The sequence below is a fragment of the Solanum dulcamara genome, chromosome 8 (genome assembly GCF_947179165.1).
Source record: "Solanum dulcamara chromosome 8, daSolDulc1.2, whole genome shotgun sequence".
Lineage (NCBI taxonomy): Eukaryota > Viridiplantae > Streptophyta > Magnoliopsida > Solanales > Solanaceae > Solanum > Solanum dulcamara.
In genome coordinates, this window is record NC_077244.1 from 4,025,827 (window position 1) to 4,045,774 (window position 19,948).

The following is a 19,948-nucleotide window of genomic DNA, read 5'->3' on the forward strand; positions in this document are numbered from 1 at the left end:
TAAAGGTAAAATAGTTGGAGTGCAAGTTTAGCAGCGAAATATTTGAGCCTGGTGTGAAAGTGAGGTTTGATACTTTGATCATTCAAAAGAAAGCAAGTTTTAAGTATCTTGATTTATTATCCAAGGTAATGGGGAGATTGACGAGAATGCCATTCATTGTATTGGAACAGGATTTGATAAAATGGAGGCTCGCATCTAGAATCTTCTGCGCCAAAAAGATACCATCAAAACTTAAAGACAAGTTCTATATAGTAGTAGCTAAATTGTTATGTCGTAAGGAGCGGAATGTTGGCCAGTCATAAACTCTTACCTTTAGAAAATGGAAATTGAGAATGTTGAGCTAATAGATATGCAACTAGACTAAGAGAGATTTAATTAGAAATTAAGATATCCAAAACGAGGAATAAGTAACCTCAATAGAGAATAGAAGATTAACCTCTTGTTTGGATGATTGTTGCCCGTTGTATTGTATTTTATTGTTAGTTGAAATACAATGTTTATTTTGATTGTTACTTAAATTATATTGTATTGTATCATTTAAATCCATCGTTAGGTAACGACGAAAAGAGTCATTTTATGTAACGACTAATTTAGTGTGATCGCGTCATTACCTTAAAATTTTCTTCTCATTTTATTTTTATTTATTATTTAATAATTAGATATCATGAAAGTGTGGTATTATGTAACGACGGAAAACAATACAATTTATCCAAATACTGTATTCATTAAAATAATACAGTATAATATAATATAACATAATACAATACATTATGAAGTGAAACAATATGTAATAGTCAACCAAACAAAGTGTAAATTGACTATTATCTCTTTAATTTTAAAGATATCTAAGACAAGAAAGAAATGACCTCAATGAACGTATGTCACTATTTACAATGCACATACAGTAATTTTTAGTAAAAGGCGACAGAATAGTTCACTTTCTGCACACTGAGTGGCTGCTTAAGTTGTCTGTAAATGTTTATTACCATTTTATATAAAAACATATTTGTGCGTTTGCTTTCTGTTTCAATGTGGGAGTTGCTCATTCTTTTTCCTCAACTTTTGTAAGGCATCAAAGTATATATAGCTCTGCTTTTTCATTGTGCGTAAGATTTTCATTGATACCATTGAATTGTAAACTCATAACATCATTCTGTGAAAGGCTCTCATCAATACTATTATATTGTAATCTTAGAACACATATGGTGTAAAAGACGATACCACTAAATTGTAATATAAGAACATCTATTATGTGAAAGATTCTCATCAATATCACTAAATTGTAATCTGCGAACACCTATTGTGTGAAAGGCTCTCATCGATACCACTAAACTGTAAACTCATAGTATCGACTTAATTGAAACTAAAAATTTTTGTAGTAACTAACACCATTTTTTATTAATTTGTCTTCAATTTTTGTCTCTTTATACTTCAATCCATTGAGATCATTTGAGGCATCAATTCTATCTTTCCTCGAATTATATACATGATTTTGTTGCACCTGATCAAGTTGCTTAATGTAGTTTTTTTGCTCTTGTATCTCCTCTCAACTCTTCTAACATATTCTTCATCTTCAAGTTCTCATTATTTTTCCTTGAGGAAAACATTCTTGCTTTTGATATGTATGTCAAACTCGGATCACATACTGCAATAATATGTAACATAATTAAAAATCAAACGATCAAATATATTTACAATTTCATACTTTTCTTATAAAAAAACATATTGATTTTGTCCAAGAAATGTATTTTAAGCCTCTCGATATAAACAAAAAGATGAATAATAAAGAACAAAGAAGAGCAACATTATTGCTGTGTTCTTAAGAAAAAAAAAACACAAAGTGAAAGGAACTTACGTTAATTCTCTATCTAGTTTGCCTACTCGGTGACCATGGCCGTTCCGGCCAGCGGTCATCCCTTGTCTGAAGGAGGGCCACCAGAGATGTCTGATGCTGCAGCTTTGAAACAACCAAAAGAACATGTTAAGCCGTTATCAATTAAACAGATATCATATCTTCATGGAGAACCACAAGTTATATCGGACCAAGCGGAGGTGAATCAGATGATAATTAATGAGAATTTGGAGTATGTTGTGATAGGCAAATTCTCATACGAATGGCCTGAAATTCAAGAGTTGAGAAAGCTTATTCCAAAACAGTGTGAATTGAAGGACGAGTGCAATATTGGTTTATTATATAACAGGCACATCCTGATCAAAGCTACTCTATTGGAGGACTACGTTCATCTGTTATCCAAACCTACATTCTACATTACTCAGAGGAACTGGCCCTTTCCAATGAGGACTTTTAAATGGGATCCAATGTTCAACTTAGAGGAGGAGACTTTGACCGCGGTAGCATGAATTTATTTTTCATCACTTCCACCTAATTTCTTTGGGAAGGAAGCGATATTTTCTTTAGCTGCTGCAGTAGGAAAACCTTTACAAGTTGATATTACTACGAAAAATCAAACTCCTCCAAGTTGTGCTAGGATTAAGGTAGAAATTGATCTACTTAAGGAGTTCCCTAAGAGAATCAAAAATTGGTGTCAAGAAATCAAGTCATAATAAGGGAAAGAAAGTTATACAGGGAACTCCAACAAATTCTAAACAGTCTATAGATGTGCACAGTAAAGATGATGATGAAATTCAATCAAGTCCAGAAGTCAACAGTGTAAGAAGTATGGAGAAACATAATGATAATAAAGGTCAAAAAGTAATTTGTGGTCCGGAACAGGGCCAATCTTTAGGAAGTAACAGGGATGGAATGCATCATGAGAGTAGGATAGAAGGTTTCGATGATGAAAATATTCTTACTGATACCAACAAAGAGAAAGAAATTGGGTTAGAAAGGGAGGAAGCAATTATAAAGAAGGGTCCTGATGTAATATATGATGATGAGGATGAGATTACCAAGAGAAAGTAGATGGAAGAAGATGATGACATAGACTTCAACATACAACAGATTAGCAAGGCAGGTGATTTGTCACCAAGACATACAAATAGCTTGAAGAATGGAGCAAGAAAAGGCAGACCTATAATACCTCTATAAGTTAGAACAAGGAGCGGCAGAGATAAAACTTCCAATAGTGATCAATGATTGAAAGAATGCTATTTTGGAATGTTAGATCCATAAGTACTCAAATTTTTTTTGAGAGGTTAATAGATCTAAATAGAAGACATCATTATTCATTCATAGCTTTGTTGGAACCCTTTCAGGAACCATCTTAGCTAGATCAATATAAAACTAAATTGGTCTTCAGGAATGCTGGTGTTAATTGCTCAGACAAAATTTGGTATTTTTGGAGAGACGACTGGGAAGCCACCATTGTAATAGACTTAATTCAATAAATTACAGTGAAGTTCAGGTACACCAACAAGTTTTTCCTCATGATAGTTGTGTATGCTAGAAATAATGTAGTTGAAAGGTTAGAATTGTAGGAGGAATTGCAGAGTAATGTAAGTGAATGTTACTCTCCATGGATAATAGGAGGGGACTTCAATGTGATCCTTAATGAGGAGGAAAAGTTAAGAGGTTTACCTTTTGACCAGAATGAAGCCATGGACTTTGCACTATTTATTAACAGTTGTGCTTTAACTAAAGTTAGGTTCACAGGAAGTAATTACACCTGATGGAATGGTAGGATTGAAAGAGAATGTATTTTTAAAAGGTTAGATAGGGTACTAGTGAATCAACATTTTGCAGAACTCTTTCCTTCTTCAGAAGTTCAACATCTCATAAGGCAAGGGTCAGATCATTCTCCTTTACATATGATTTGCAATTCAGAAGAAGAGCCAGTAGTGAATCCTTTCAGATTTCTTAATTTTTGTCAAAGCATCAACAATTTAAGGAGATTATTAGGCAGAATTAGAAGGTGGATTTTACTGGAAGTCCTTTGATAGAAGTACAAACGAAAATGAAGAGTGTTAAGAAAGCATTGGTAGTCTGGAGCAAGGAAACTTTTGGTAATGTCTTCCATCAGATTGCCACATTGGAAGATATTATCAGGTTTAAGAAGATTCAAATAGAGATGTAACCTACAGCTAACAATAGAGAGAAGATCTGAAGAGGATGGAAGCAAAATTAAAGAAATTTTTAAAGATTGAAGAAGAGTTTTGAAAACAGAAGGCAGGTATGAAGTGGTTAATTGATGGTGATAGGAACACTAAGTTCTTCCATTCATATGTGAAGGGGAGAAGAAAGAGACTTCATATATCTGAAATACTTAATGAGCAAGGAAATCTATTACAGTCTAGTGATCAAATTGGTGAAGCAGTAGTCAATTTCTTTTCAAATCAATTTGGGGAAGATAATCACAATGAGGATTACACAATGTTGGACCACATCCCAACATCTATTACTGAGGAGGAGAATGAAGAGATGGTGCAGCTATTAGATAAGGAAAAAGTTAAAAGGGTTGTTTTTGAACTTAATGGATTCAGTGCTTGTGGACCTGATGGGTTCACTGGTTTATTCTTTCAGAGTTGCTGGGATATCATTGGGGATGACATTACAAAAGTGGTGAGAGCCTTTTTCTGTGGCCAGGAGCTTACAAAATATGTGACTCATACAAATTTGATATTGTTTCCTAAAAAGGAAGTGGTGAAGAATTTTTCTGATCTAAGGGCCATAAGTCTAAGATCTTTCAATAATAAAATCATTTTCAGAATGCTCCATGAGAGAATTGCTAAAGTTCTGCCAAAGATTATCTCTCATAATCAATCTGGTTTTGTAAAAAGGAGGAACATTGTTGAGAATGTGTTACTTGCTCAAGAAATCATAAGGAACATCAATAGGAGGAGCAAGAATGTGAATGTGGTAGTTAAATTGGACACGAAAAAAGCTTATGACATAGTATCTTGAATTCTCTTGACCAAAGTACTTAGGAAGTTTGGTTTTTCACTGGTGATTGTGGACATGGTATGGAGGTTACTTTCTAATAACGGGTACTTTGTGATGGTAAATGGCAAATCTCATGGCTTTTCCCCCTCAACTAGGGGTTTAAAGTAAGGAATCAATTATCACCTACCCTTTTTATTATTGCAGCTGAGGTATTATCTAGAGGTCTTAACAATCTTCACATGGATACAACTTTTAAAGGTTTTGGCCTCCCAAAATGGATTTCAAACATCAATCATCTATCCTATGCAGATGACACAATCCTATTTTGTTCCGAAGATAAAGGGCCAGTGGTTAAAGTGATGCAGGTGTTGAGAAATTATGTAGTTATGTCTGGTTAGAATGTCAACAAAGTTAAGAATTGCTTTTATCTTCATGATAATTCCCCTTTGTATGTGGCCATCAGATTGAGAAGACTAACTGGAATTAGACAAAGTAATTTTTCGTTCACATAGTTAGGTTGTCCAGTGTATTATGGGAGGAGCAAGTCAAGTTATTTTGATGATTTTCTAAGGAAGATCTCTAGGAGAATCTTCTCATGGAATAACAAATTATTTACATTTGGGGGGAAACAGGTTTTGGTGAATCATGTGTTGCAATCAATGCCTATCTGTCTACTTTCTGCCATGAATCCACCAAAAAAGGTATTAGAACAAATTCACCAATTATTTGCTAAATTTTTTTTGAGTAATGTTGGGGTGTGAAAGGTAAACATTGGGTAGCTTGGAGTGACTTATGTTATCCTAGAGAGGAAGGAGGATTGGGGTTTAGGTCTCTTCATGATTTATATAAAGCTTTATTTGCAAAATTATAGTGGACATTTAGGGTGTCTACTACATCCCTTTGGGCTAAGTTTCTGTGGAATAAATATTGCAAGAAGATGCATCCAGTAATTATCACTAACTTTGGGGTTTCTCATATCTGGAGAAATATGATTAAAGTGAGAGAAGAAGTTGAGCATGATGTTTGGTGGCAGGTTAAAGCTGACAATTCTAGTTTTGGGTATGACAATTGGACTAAATTGGGGGCTTTGTACCACATAGAAGAACAAATGGCAATTGTAGAAGAAGTAGAAGTTAAAGATTTTATTGTTAATGGTGAATGGGATAGGGCTAAGTTGCAAGAAGCTGTTTCAGAGGAAATGTTTGAGCATATTACTGAAAACATTAAACCCAATAATGGTGAAGACATTAATGACAAAGCTTGGTGGATTGGTGACACTAAAGGGAGATTTTCTGTGAAGTCAGCTTACAATAATTTAAGGTGCAGAAAGCAGGAACAACTTTGGACAAAAGACATATGGATTAAAGGTTTGCCTTTTAAGATTGCTTTTTTTTTTTTCTATGGAGAGTTTGGAAAAGGAGAATTGCAACTGATGATAATCTTAAGAGAATGAAGATACAAGTGGTGTCCAAATATTATTGTTGTGAGAAAGGGGAAATGAAAACAATGCCACATTTATTCCTAACAACTCCCATAGCTCAAAAGCTATGGAAGCAGTTTGCTTCTTGTGCAAGTGTCATTATGGATGGGATGCATCAACAACAACTCATTTATACATGGTGGGACTTTGAAGCTCCTAGTAAGTTAAAACAGGTGATGAAGGCTGTTCCGGCTATAATAATGTGGGAATTATGGAAGAGGACAAATGCAAATAGAAATGGAAAAAAATACTCTTTTCACTGAATATCTTATCATTGTCAAAGGGCTATACATCAATTAATAAGACAAAGTTTCCATGGGTTAGAGGGGTTCCAGATCAGTGGATGGACATAGTTGATATGCTAAGGAAGTATAGATCAATGCTATACTTTTATAAGGTAAAATTGGAGACCTCCAGATGAAGGATGGATAACATGTAATACTGATCGGGCAAGCAAAGGAAACCCAGGGCAAAGTGCATATGAATTTTGTATCAGAAATAGGGAAGGAAACCTGATCTATGCAGAATCAAAGTGTATAGGGTTGGCTTCCAACATGGAAGCAGAAGCTATGGCAATTTTGAAAGCACTACAATTATTTCTAAATCACGGATTCAACCAGGTTAAGCTAGAAACTGACTCTTTGACATTAAAGAATATGGTAACTAGATATTGGAGAATTCCATGGTAGTTGGTGGAAAGAGACAGGTTATGAAATAAATGAATGTTCAACTTAGGCGTGTGTTTAGAGAAGCCAATCAGTTAGCAGATTTCATAGTTAATGAAACCATTAACAAAGCAGAGAAGCAGCAGTATCATCATTTTCTACAATACCTAAGAATCCTCAACATGGATAAGCAACAAATACCTACGATTAGAGTCAAAACAAAAGCCATTCACAGAAGCGATGATGAAGTGCAGGTATAGATACTGTGATGAGACTACATATGTGCATTTTTTATTTGCCTGAATGGGCCATTTGGTCGGTCAGATTCATTTTATTTTATGATTTTGTACTGGACCTTTTTTGGATCTCAATAATATAGGACCTCCAGTCCAAATTTAACGTTAATTCTCTATTGTTTATATGGCACTCCTTCAATTCTTTTCTTATCATTTTCTTTTTTATTTTTAATATTGCCAATTAAAAATATTACTAAAAACAAAAATTACCCTATTGTAGACTAGGAAAATATATTCGATTGCAAAGCAGCATGCTAGGAATTAAGACACTTGGAAATATATTTAGGAAACGTTAACTTAAGAAACTAAGAGAGGAAAATGGAAAGAAAAGGTTTCCATGAACTAAGAAAAATATAATATATTTTGACCAATAATATTAATAATAAACGGGGAGACACAAGGGGGTAATGTTAAACTAGCATAATGTAAACCAATTTATTTATTTTCTTACTTATTATAATTAGTTTCAATGGTATGTACTTATTTCTTTTTTAGTTTTTTTTTCTAACTTGAGTTGCTTTAAAATAAAAGAACGAACCCAAATTAAATAAATAAACAATTAGAAGAACTCTTTTTCAGTATGTTATTATTTCCTTATTTCATTTATCAAATTTTCCTTTTCTTTGTCCACTCTTTTATTGGAGTTTAATTACTTTTTTAAAAAACATTTCCAATGTTTTTCAAGCGGTTTTCTTTCAAAATATGGTAATTCTTACTTTTTTAGTAATATTTACATATATTTGCACGAGTAAAAGAGAAAAAAATAATTAAGGAAAAAACTGAGTTATTGATGTCTATATAAACAAAAAAAAATGAAGTATGATGCATGTAATAAACAGAGTTAGGCTTCATCATCAACGTAAGTTCATAGCCACAAAATCAATACATATTTTTCTTTAAACGTAGTAGAAAATAAGTTACTTTTATTATATATGATATTTTGATTTGATTTTTTATTAACTTTGTTACTTTTGTATTCACAGTTGTTCGAGCTAGTTTGATATACTCACGTACTTATACATCAAATTAGAGCAAGAATGTCTACCTCAAAAGGCAAAACAATTGAGAAGAATTGGGAGAAGTTGGTCGATACGAGACAAGAGATAGATCAACGAACAAACTATATTAAAAATCATCAAGAAAGTGGAACTGATTCGAGGAAAGGAAGATTTGAGGCCACAAGTGATCTTTGGAAATTGAAGGATAAAGAGGATCAACTCGAAGACAGATTAGAGAGATATGGAGTTCCTAAAAGAATGATATAACACTATTTATTTATTTATTTATTGCTTGCCAGTTATTTACTAGAATGTTTAGATTCTACTTAGTCCATAGATTTTGATTTTGGATTTTTCTAGATTTGTTACTAAGAGTTCAAGTTTTTTCCATATATTAAAATAAAGAAACGTTTAGTTTAAAATTGCGGATGTTATTAATTGAGAATTGATCTATTCATCTTTTAATCTAACGTTTTAATACTTGAGCTCAACTATCATTCTGCATAAATAATGTCTTATTACCATTCTCACTAACAAAATAAAATGTAAACATCTTGATTTATACCGCACAAGCAAGCAGATATTGTAGAGATGTTAATTGCAATTTTGTTCCACTGTTAAGGTCTACAAGAAAGAAATAATAATAATAATAATAAAATAGTGTAATAATCGAAACACAATAAATAACATATGATAAGAATTACAAAAACAAGACTAATACTATGACATACACTAACAAGCCTATGCCTTCCCTCCAACTAAACTCATATTAATGTTCTAAAATATTTAGAGGACATGTCTTGATGGGAAATTACGCTTTTAGTAATCAATGTTTGTTAAAATATTTGTCATTTTTCAAATATAACTATGCTACTATCATGACCCCTAACCCGCCGTGACTGATACCCACACTAATCCTCGGGTGGAAGAATCATTAATATAGCCCAACTATCACATCACGAGATGCAAGAAGTATAAAATATGCGGAAGCAGCTTAGAAAATAGCAATAAGGCTGAGTTCCCATAAACTCAGAAAATCTAGTCAACAACTTACCATGCAGAAATCATCCTAGGAACTGAAAGTCAATCGTACCAAAATTCTAAACAACGAACAAGTCTAGAAGAAAAAAGAAGCAATCCCCAAAAGAAAATCATTAAGAGTTAACCAATGTTTGAACATCTAAGTCCCGGACGAAGGGCTAGGATAAATGAGAGAGTCCACGACAACATGAAGGAATAGATCACCCTTAGACTCGAACAAGATCACTCCTCTAGGTGAGGTCTCTCCGCAGTCGGCTGAATATGTCCTGTACTCAGCCAAGACAGAGCAATTGTAGTATCAGTACACAAAATCCACAATGTACTTGTAGGATCACACAACTAGCCAATAAGCGAGTCATGGACAAGTAAACCCAACATAATTCGCATATATATATATATACACACACAAAATAGCTTATCTATGTTTATATCAAACAATACTCAGCAAGATCATAGTTCAATAACCTCAATATCACACAATTTCATATAAGGGTCCACTCAGGGGACCTGCAAACAGTTAACTTGTGTCGGAACGTGACACCCGATCCAAGGTTTGTGTCAGAACATGACACCTGATCCAAATATGTGTTGGAACGTGATACCCGATTCAAATGTGTGTCAGAACATGACACCTGATCCAAACATGCAAAACAGCCACAATTACATTCATTTATCAACTTCATATCACTAAGAATAGGTTCATCACAATTCAAGTTAGCAAGTGATCATTTCACATAAATTCTAGCATGTTTCCCTATTTCATATACACATATGCATACCATGAAGTAATCTAGCAAGTACATGAAACCCGTAGAGGAAAAAAACCATCATCTACCTCGAATTCAAGCGTCAACCACTCTAAGATGCAATAGTTTTTCTTTTCCGGGTTCTTTCTGCTAGTTCTTGGTCTAAAAAAGTTACATATATACAAAGATCAATAAAATCCCTAATTCACATGAATTATAACATAATTCCTCTCCTAGGCCAAAACCCATTATCCTAACCCCAACATAGGGTTATTTTCCACCATTGGTTTCAGTCTAAAACCCTCCCCCAATGATCACCCACCCAAGTCTATGGGTTTTAGAATCGAATTATGAGTTTAGGAAGTAGAAATCTTACCTTAAGCGTGGGAATCTATGGAAAAATGATAAAAATCGCCCTGGGTCGCCTCCTGACATTTTAAGAACAGTTTTTGCAGAACAAAACTATTTCTGGGGTTTTTTCCCGTCTTAAGTCGCAATTGCCCCACTTTAGCGTGACCCATCCCACTCTGGCGGGTTGCACGGAAACAGTGAGCTTGGAACTTGAGCTCCAAACTCCCATTTCACAACATTACCCCTTCCCAAGACGTATTAAAGTACACCTTTCGCACCAAGTCATATTAACCAATCAAATTAGAGATTTGATCCCCCACTATTTTCAAGGTCACCCTAAACCTCACCTGACTCAGAATTCGTCCAAGTCTGGCCTAGGCTAAATTTTTTCGAAGTTATTATCCGAAATTTTGTGACCCAAAATCCTTTCCTATTGGCCTACCCATAACTACGGGGACAAGTCGTTGCAGTACCTATAAAGGTAAGATTATTAAAACAATCACAATGGATGATTTTGAGTTTTGAAGAAAATAAACTGCTACACGATTGGATACATGCAATAGTCTTTGACAAAAAAATAGAAAAGAAATGTAATGCTTCTTGAAATATTTGCCTAAATAATTTGCATACTGTTAGTCTTAATGAATGAGATCTCCAATAATATAATAAATTATAGTAAAAATGAAAATTACCATATTTTAAACTAGGAAAATGTATTCGATTAAAAAGAAACATGATAGGAATACACTTGGAAATATAAGTTATGAAAAGTTAACTCAAGAAATTAAGAGCGAAAAAAGAAAAGGAAATGTTTCCATGAAATAAGAAAAAAATAATACTCCCTCCTCCCCATATTAGTTGATCCATCTTACTAAATCAAGAAAGCATTAATTAATTTTTTTCTATATTATTGTCACCAGTGGCGAATTTAAGTATTAAATTTGGGTCAAGGGCAGAGGCGAATCCAGGAATTCGAGAAAATGGGTGCACCATTACTTCAAAGATAAGATCTAAAAATTTACAATGACAAGTTACAAGAAAAAGATAATAAATTATATTATCACAAAAAATATTTTCAATTTACAATTGTACTTGACAAGACTTCATATTTTGGAAACGATCCATAATTGTATCATTATTTACAGTTGCAAATATCTTACACTCTATCTTACAAACTAAACAACCATTCAAAAATTCTTCACCAATGTTATTACGTAGATCATTTTTGATGAGCTTCATTGAGGAAAATGCTCTTTCCACACTTGTAGTAGCAACATGCAAAATCAATGTCAACTTTACAAGTAAATAAACAAGAAATCAATTTTGATCCAATTTTTTTTGTGCCATCATCATAGCAATATCCTTAATCCCCTCTAAGTTGAGAAACTTGCTATCACACTCTCGAGCATAGACAATGAAACTATCAAGATGATAATTGAGATCTCGAAGTTGGTTATCACCGAATTCACTTGTGTAATATTCAGCCAACTTCATTATTCTACTCTTGTTAAAATTAGAAAATGAATCACTCAGATCCAAAGTATCCATACCAAGAAGTAATTCACTAGTCACAAAATCAAAATGATTATTGAGCTCCTGGAGTTGCAAATCAATGACTGCATAAAATACTTCCACATGAAAGTGATGTAAATATGAAACTTCGGACTTCTTACGCTTTGACCTTGGATAGTCTTCAGTTATGTTGGGAAACAAAATATCATGTTTACCACAAAATGAATAAACCTCATCCATCAATGACTCCAAGCCTCTCTCTTATTGTTCACAATCTTCTCTTTGAAAGATTAAGCAATCCCATAGCATTGACAATATCTTGATCTTTCTTTTGTAAGGCTTTGTTTAATTCATATGAAGAAGCAACATCTTGAATATCAAATGCAACATAAAGATAAATTCAAATTCTTGAATTTTATCTAAAAGGTTTCCTGCTGCAAGTTTATCAAGATCATGTGGAGAATCTTCTTTCATATCTTTAAGCACATTAGCAATTGAAGAAAATATAATCACAAAATTTTCCAAGGTCTTGAAATGGGATCCCCAATGAGTATCACCTGGTCATTGGAGGCCACGTTCTTGATTTAATCCTTTCCCAGTAAGAATTTCTCCAAATTTAAGCAATTGCTTCTCAACTTGGTGTTGTCAAAGTAAGTCCCTGCATTTAAAAGATGTTCCTATAGTATTTAATAAATTAGTGACAACATAAAAGAAAATTTTCACATTCGGATGCTTTTTAGAAAGAGCCACAAGTGTCAATTGCAATTGGTGAGCAAAACAGTGAACACAATATGCAGATAGAGCATCTTGCAAAATCAAAGACTTGAGGCTATTGTTTTCTCCTTGCATATTCTAGCTCCGTCATAATCTTATCTATGTAGTCTTGATAGACACAACGAGTGATCTAAAAGTAAAGAGGAAATTTCTTTTTGCAATGATCTTGCGGATGTATCACTCACATGAACAATACCCAAAAAGCTTTCTATCAAATCTCCATTTTTGTTAACATATCGTAAAACTAGTGCCATTTGCTTTTTATGTGACATGTCATTCGATTCATCAACTAGTATTTTAAAATAATCACCATCCAAGTCTTTGATGATAGCTTTAATTGTTTCTTTAGCACTAGCATCCATAATCTCCCTCTCCAGACTCCACGTTGTGGGATTTCAGTGGATTGTTGTTGTTGATGGTGGTGTAGCATCCATAATCTCTTTCTGAATTGTCGAACAAATCATCATATCATTTCTTAGAGCATGTTGTAATATTACCTTTTCCACATCCGAATGGTTAACCCCATGAAATTTCAAAAGTTTAAGAAAAATACCTTTGTATTCAGAATCTTCACTCTCATCATGACTACGAAATGGTAATCCATTTCTTAGGAGATACCTTACCATATCGATTGAGGCATTTAAGCGAATTTGATAATCACTTCTTGTTTTTTCACTTTGATTGTGAAGAGAAGATTGAATTGATTGACGTTGATTCGCAAAATCAACAATCCTATTCAAGCATTTGTTATGAATACTATTTACCTCACCAACATGTAATCAAGTTATTTTCGGAACATGGTTCCAATTTCTAAAACCATCTTGTGTAAATGATTTTCTTGCATTGTCAAGACTTTCAAATTCATTCTTAAACAGATAACAACACAAACAAAATATATTATCATCATTTATGTGTCACGACCCAACCCCGTAGGCCGTAACGGGTGCTCGAACTGTACACCCACGTGTACCCCTGCCAACCATACATAACCCATCTCCTATTTATACTCAAAATGCATCAACAGGTAAGAAAACATACGAGTCGACGAGGCTGTAGTAATGTATAGGGTTGTTCTATAACACGCATATACGCGAGCCGTCAAGGCCGCCACGACACAGGGAATGCCCCAAAATCATAAGTCATATCAATACAGCTGTACATACATATATATACAACTCACGTACACATACAACCCACATACATACAACCCACATCCGTATCCACAGACCTCTAAGAGTAAGAAAACAGTAACATAAGGCGGGACAGGGCCCCCGTCGTACCCGTGAGCAAAACAAATATATACAATAAGGTTTAGTACCCAAAATCAGGCTCCAGCACAATGGAGCACTTTCGGACTGCTGAGTGGAACTCCTATGCTGGCGGATCCCCAAATGGTGTATATGTACCTGCGGGCATGAACGCAGCCCCCCGAAGAAAGAGGGTCAGTACGATATATGTACTGAGTATGTGAAACATAGTATAGCATAACATAGCTGGAAACATATCTGACACAGAGAAGCAGGGAATATGTCATATAAGGAACCTGTACCTGAATCCTGGGAATCATAAACATGCATGCTGAAATTATACAATATAGCCGGCCCTTTCAGGGAATCGGGGAAGCATACCTGTAGGACTATCATAGGTCCGGCGCTATCACCACCTTATTACATCACATTATCATATATATACATACGTACCCGGCCCTCTAGTGAGGGACTCGGTGAACAATGCAGTGAGATTAAGCATGAATCTGTAGCCGGACCGGGACTCGGAGAAAGATATGTTACCGTACACACGAGTAGAGTAGTGAGCAACTAATGTAGTTTAAATCATTATTGGAGACTCGACCGTATAAAAAGAATAAGCTAGCGTCTGAGGATCATAGTAGTAATGTGATCACCTCACGTGTGTTCTAGTTGCCCTTAGGGGCTGCATCAATTGAAATCTCAGGGATCCTAGACATGTGCTAAAGTAATACTAGCCACTTATGAAATCGGAAGCACTTATCATCATATAGTCTTTAAGACTAGGAGTCTGTACATTCATTACTTCCTTAACATATAGAAAGTTCTAGGAAAGTAGTTCATCATCCAGAAGTGAATAAGAGACACTTAGAAATGAAATTATTTCAGAGATCATATCACCTTTTGCTTGCCTCTAAGACATGCCAAAAGAAGAGAAAGAATAGTCCTTACATACCTCTTACGGGTTACTCTTTATCCCGTTCGCCTCGTCGTCCTTTGAACCTAGGTAACATGAAAGCAATACGAGTATTAACAACCTTAGACTTTTCAGCGCCTTAGGTTACACACGATTGTTCATAGAATTCATCTCCTCGCTCGCATTCTTGACTAGTTCTTTGACTAGTTAAGAAGTTAATGGAAATCAGACAGCACCTCCCCTATAATGTGCCCTATCCGAATCCCCAATTACATACTTAATACCTACATCCAACCAAAAACATAACCAGCAGCTCATATATATATATATATAACATGGCAACATTACGCAATATAAACTCCAAACGACTCGCTCGAAACTACGATACCAAAATAAGGTTTCTAGCTTCCATTTTGCAAAACCTTTAACCGTACAAAGCGGGGGTCGTGTGGATGCAACAAGCATCTCCCCCAACTCTTTTAGAACCCATTTAGGCCCTGCAACACACACCACACAACCAGAAGCCGCCTCCAAACACACAACGCCTCACTTCGACTACAATTTAACAATGACGACTTCAATTTAGATTGTTTCTTTCGCTGAGCATATCCACGACTTTTTTATACTTTCAGCAGTATAAAATGTACCTAATACACTTCAAAACAACCCCATAAAGTCCAAATTTAAAGGAGAACCTTACCTTACCCGAAATTGGCCAAAACTAGCCAAAATTGTGCCTCGGAAACCTCTTTAGCGTGCTGAAAGTTGCGGACTGTTTGCAGCTCATTTTTGCTGCTCCAAAATGGTTTTTTATGCTATCAAACACCTCTATACCACCGTAGGATATTTTAAATAATAAATTTACGGAGCAAAATCGGAACGTACCTATTTTTTCCTCCCAAATCCGAGCTCTCTCTCTCTAGCTCAAGGTTTCTTTTTCTTCTTCTCTCTTCTTGAACTCTCTTGAAGAAAAGGACTTATGGGATATGGATGAGGGAAATAAGTCATAAAACATATATATGTAGGCCACTTTAATTAATGAACAAGCTTTTCAAGACTTGGGCCCTTCCTTGTGTTGGGCCTCAAGTCTTCTATTACTATTGCTATTATGAGAGCCCAAATACTTTATTGCAATTATTATTTAAGCCCAAAAACTACAAGTCTTCTCTCTTTTTGCAACTCACAAACTACTCTCCAAAATTCCAATTTTTCCCTCGGCCTTCCTCTGTATTCCCACATCAATATTTTTCCATGAACATCACCCCGGTACAAACTAGAACAAACAAAATAAATCACAACGTCATTCCTTGCAAATCAATTTTTTTTTCTTTCTTTCCGAATGCCCAAAAGTGCGGGATATAACATCCCTCCCTTCCTTAGAATCGTTTGATAGTGCCATAGCTTATCCGGCTCTCATGATAATGTCTAAGGAACTTAGAAGACATTCCAAGTTTAAAAGTGAGGGGCGTAACATTATGCTATATTCCAACCAAGAGGAATGTGGAGGCTTAAACCACTCAGGATTAAATTGATGATCCTTGGTCCCAAATTTTGTTTTAGGGTATACACAAAGTTTCGGTTGATAAGGCCCCATCAGAATATAATGTATCCTCACAACATCTCGAATATTAGAATCATATTCAAAGATGTGTTTTTTTATTTGGGATCCCGTTTAAGAGATCCAACCCCAAGAATAAAATCAACATTTGAAGAAGAAAGTTGAATTGTCTCTCTTTGAACTTCTGGAACTACATGTGAACTAATAGATGGAACGACACTAGAACAAAGTTGCTTAATCAAGAATTTATCCATTTAGATATTCGAGGATAAATGTTCCTACAAAATTCAAATTATTATTCAACTTATTCGCAAATTTTAACTTGCAAATTTAAAATAAAATAAGAGAATCACATACTTTTCACAATCAAGAACATTTATCCTTTAATATCTAAATGAATAAATTCTTGATTAAGCAACCGCGTTCTAGTGCCGGTCCATCTATTAGTTCACATGTAGTTCCAGAAGTTCAAAGCGAGACAATTCCACTTTCTCCTTCAAATGCTGATTGTATTCTTGGGGTTGGATCTCTTAAACAAGATCCCAAAGAAAGAAAACTCATTTTTGAATATGATTCTAATATTCGAGATGATGCTATATTTTGTTTGTGTTGTTATCTGTTTAAGAATGAATTTGAAAGTCGTGGAAATGCGGAAAAAAATCATTTACACAAGATGGTTTTAGAAGTTGGAACCATGGTTCAGAAAGAATTTGATTGCAGTTGGTGAGGTAAATAGTATTCATAACAAATGTTTGAATAGGATGGTTGATTTTGCGAATAAACGTCAATAAATTCAATCTTCTCTTTACAAGAAAAGTGAAAAAACAAGAAGTAATTATCGAATTCGCTTAAATGCCTCAATCGATGTGGTAAGGTCTCTCCTAAGAAACGGATTACCATTTTGTGGTCATGACGAGAGTGAAGATTCTGAATACAAAGGTCTTTTTCTTGTACTTTTGGAATTTCATGGGGTTAACTGTCCGAATGTGAAAAAGGTAATATTACAACATGTTTCAAAAAATAAAATGATGATTCGTTCGATAATTCAAAAAGAGATTATGGATGCTTTTGCTAAAAAAACAATTAAAGCTATCATCAAAGACTTGGATGGTGATTATTTTGGAATACTAGTTGATGAATCGAATGACATCTCACATAAAGAGCAAATGGAACTAGTTTTACGATAAAGGGCAGCCCGGTGCACTAAAGCTCCCGCTATGCGCAGGGTCCGGGGAAGGGCCCGACCACAAGGGTCTATTGTACGCAGCCTTACCTTGCATTTTCTACCAGAGGCTGTTTCCAAGGCTTGAACCCGTGACCTCCTGGTCACATGGCAGCAACTTTACCAGTTAACAAAAATGGAGAGTTAATAAAAAGCTTTTTGGGTATTGTTCATGTGAGTGATACATTCCCAAGATCATTGCAAAAAGTAATTTACTCTTTACTTTTGGATCACTCATTGTGCCTATCAAGATTACGTGGAAAATGTTACGATGGAGCTAGTAATTTGCAAGGAGAAAAAAATGGCCTCAAGTCTTTGATTTTGTAAGATGCTCCGTCTGCATATTGTGTTCACTGTTTTTATCACCAATTGCAATTGACACTTGTGGCTCTTTCTAAAAAGCATCCGAATGTGAAAAATTTCTTTTAAGTTGTCACTAATGTATTAAATACTATTGGAACATCTTTTAAACGCAAGGACTTACTTCGACAACACCAAGTTGACAAGATGGAAGAATTGCTTAAATCTGGAGAAATTCTTACTGGGCAAGGATTAAATCAAGTACGTGACCTCCAACGACCAGGTGATACTCGTTGGGGATCCCATTTCAAGACCTTGGAAAATTTTGTGATTATATTTTCTTCAATTGCTAATGTGCTTAAAGATATGAAAGAAGATTTTCCACATGATCTTGATAAACTTGCAGCAGGAAACCTTTAGATAAAATTCAAGAATTTGAATTTATATTTATGTTGCATTTGATATTCAAGATTTTGCTTCTTACAAATGAATTAAACAAAGCTTTACAAAAGAAAGATCAAGATATTTTCAATGCTATGGGATTGCTTAATCTTTCAAAGAGAAAATTGCAAACAATGAGAGAGAGTGTTCTGGAGTCATTGATGGATGAGGTTTATTCATTTTGTGCTAAACATGATATTTTGATTCCCAACATGACTGAATACTATCCAAGGTCAAAGCATAAGAAGTCCGAAGTTTCATATTTACATCACTTTCGCGAGGAAGTATTTTATGCAGTCATTAATTTGCAACTCCAGGAGCTCAATAATCATTTTGATGTTGTGACTAGTGACTTACTCCTTGGTATGGCTAGTTTGGATCCTAGTGATTCATTTGCTAATTTTAACAAGAGTAGAATAATGAAGGTTGCCGAATACTACACAAGTTAGTTTGGTGATAACCAACTTTGAGATCTCAGTTATTAGCTTGATAGTTTCATTGTCTATGCTTGAGAGTGTGATAATAAGTTTCTCAACTTAAAAGGGATTAAGGATCTTGCTATGATGATGACAAAAACAAAATTGGATCAAACTTGGTCTCTTTTTTATTTACTTATAAAGTTGACATTGATTTTGCATGTTGCTACTGCAAGTGTGGTAAGAACATTCTCCTCAATGAAGCTCATCAAAAATGATCTACGTAATAGCATTGGTGGAGAATTTTTGAATGGTTGTTTAGTTTGTAAGATAGAGCGTAAGATATTTGCAACAGTAAGTAATGATACTATTATGGATCATTTTCAAAATATGAAGTCTCGTCGAGTACAATTGTAATTTGGAGATATTTTTTGTGATAATGTAATTTATTATCTTTTTCTCATCAAGTTATTGTCATTGTAAATTTTTAGATCTTATTTTTAAAGTAATGGTGCACCCATTTTCTCGAAATCTTGGATTTGCCTGATTGTCACGACCCTAATCCGGGTGTGATAGTGTAACACCCCTCAAAATTTTTCGCTAAGATTTGAACATTTCTTCACGTGTGGGTAGACTCGAACTGGAGGACTTGTAATTCTACACATGAGTTAGGATTAATTCCTAAGTATTTGAAGTGTGATAGATGTGTTTAGGGGTCATAAGGGATCTCTAACACCAAGTCGAGTCCAAAGAACTCCAATTGATTAAGTTTTTGGACGAGTTAGTTTAAGTGTCAACTTCAAACGACCATATCTCCTATTATATAAAGAACTGGGTGGACCACGACCTACCAAATTAAAGGTCTTTGAGTCTTCTTTCCAACGCCACCAAGATTGCAATTTTTGGAGTACGGAGTCAAAAGTTATGGCCATTTTACTACGAACTAGCACTGCAGGAATATTCAGGCCTGGGCGAAATATAGGCTTGGCGCCCCAGTGGCGCGACGCGCCACTATAGCGCCAGAAAACAGCCTCAGTAATTTGATCCTTGGCGTGACGTGTCACTATTAGATGTGCAGGGTTTTAGGCCTATTTTGGCTTGGCGCTGCAGTGGCGCGACGCGCCACTATAGCGCCAGCAAGACTT

General features: G+C 34.9%; 1 protein-coding gene and 2 long non-coding RNA genes across 3 annotated transcripts; 2 read left to right on the forward strand and 1 right to left on the reverse strand.

Moving 5' to 3' along the window:
• The first annotated feature begins 8,060 nt into the window (after window positions 1-8,060).
• Window positions 8,061-8,701, forward strand: LOC129898568 (uncharacterized). Its single transcript, XR_008769397.1, has 2 exons — window positions 8,061-8,140; window positions 8,265-8,701. It is a non-coding gene; the product is annotated as an uncharacterized LOC129898568 (long non-coding RNA).
• Window positions 8,702-13,825: 5,124 nt separating this feature from the next.
• Window positions 13,826-15,842, reverse strand: LOC129901306 (uncharacterized). Its single transcript, XR_008769807.1, has 4 exons — window positions 15,752-15,842; window positions 15,567-15,658; window positions 14,906-14,952; window positions 13,826-14,208 (listed from the first exon to the last, which is right to left on the reverse strand). It is a non-coding gene; the product is annotated as an uncharacterized LOC129901306 (long non-coding RNA).
• Window positions 15,843-16,818: 976 nt separating this feature from the next.
• LOC129898965 (uncharacterized) lies at window positions 16,819-18,836 on the forward strand. Its single transcript, XM_055973693.1, has 4 exons — window positions 16,819-17,147; window positions 17,299-17,419; window positions 18,124-18,207; window positions 18,417-18,836. The coding sequence occupies exons 1-4, from the start codon at window positions 16,819-16,821 to the stop codon at window positions 18,834-18,836; spliced, it is 954 nt and encodes a 317-aa protein (XP_055829668.1).
• Window positions 18,837-19,948: the final 1,112 nt, after the last annotated feature.

Bases quoted from the DNA above. Each gene is read 5' to 3' on its own strand.
- LOC129898965 (XM_055973693.1), top strand. From the start codon at position 16,819: ATGAATAAATTCTTGATTAAGCAACCGCGTTCTAGTGCCGGTCCATCT. The intron at 17,148-17,298 runs GTGAGGTAAATA...CGATGTGGTAAG, and splicing joins AAAGAATTTGATTGCAGTTG to GTCTCTCCTAAGAAACGGAT. The intron at 17,420-18,123 runs GTAATATTACAA...TTTAAACGCAAG, and splicing joins ACTGTCCGAATGTGAAAAAG to GACTTACTTCGACAACACCA.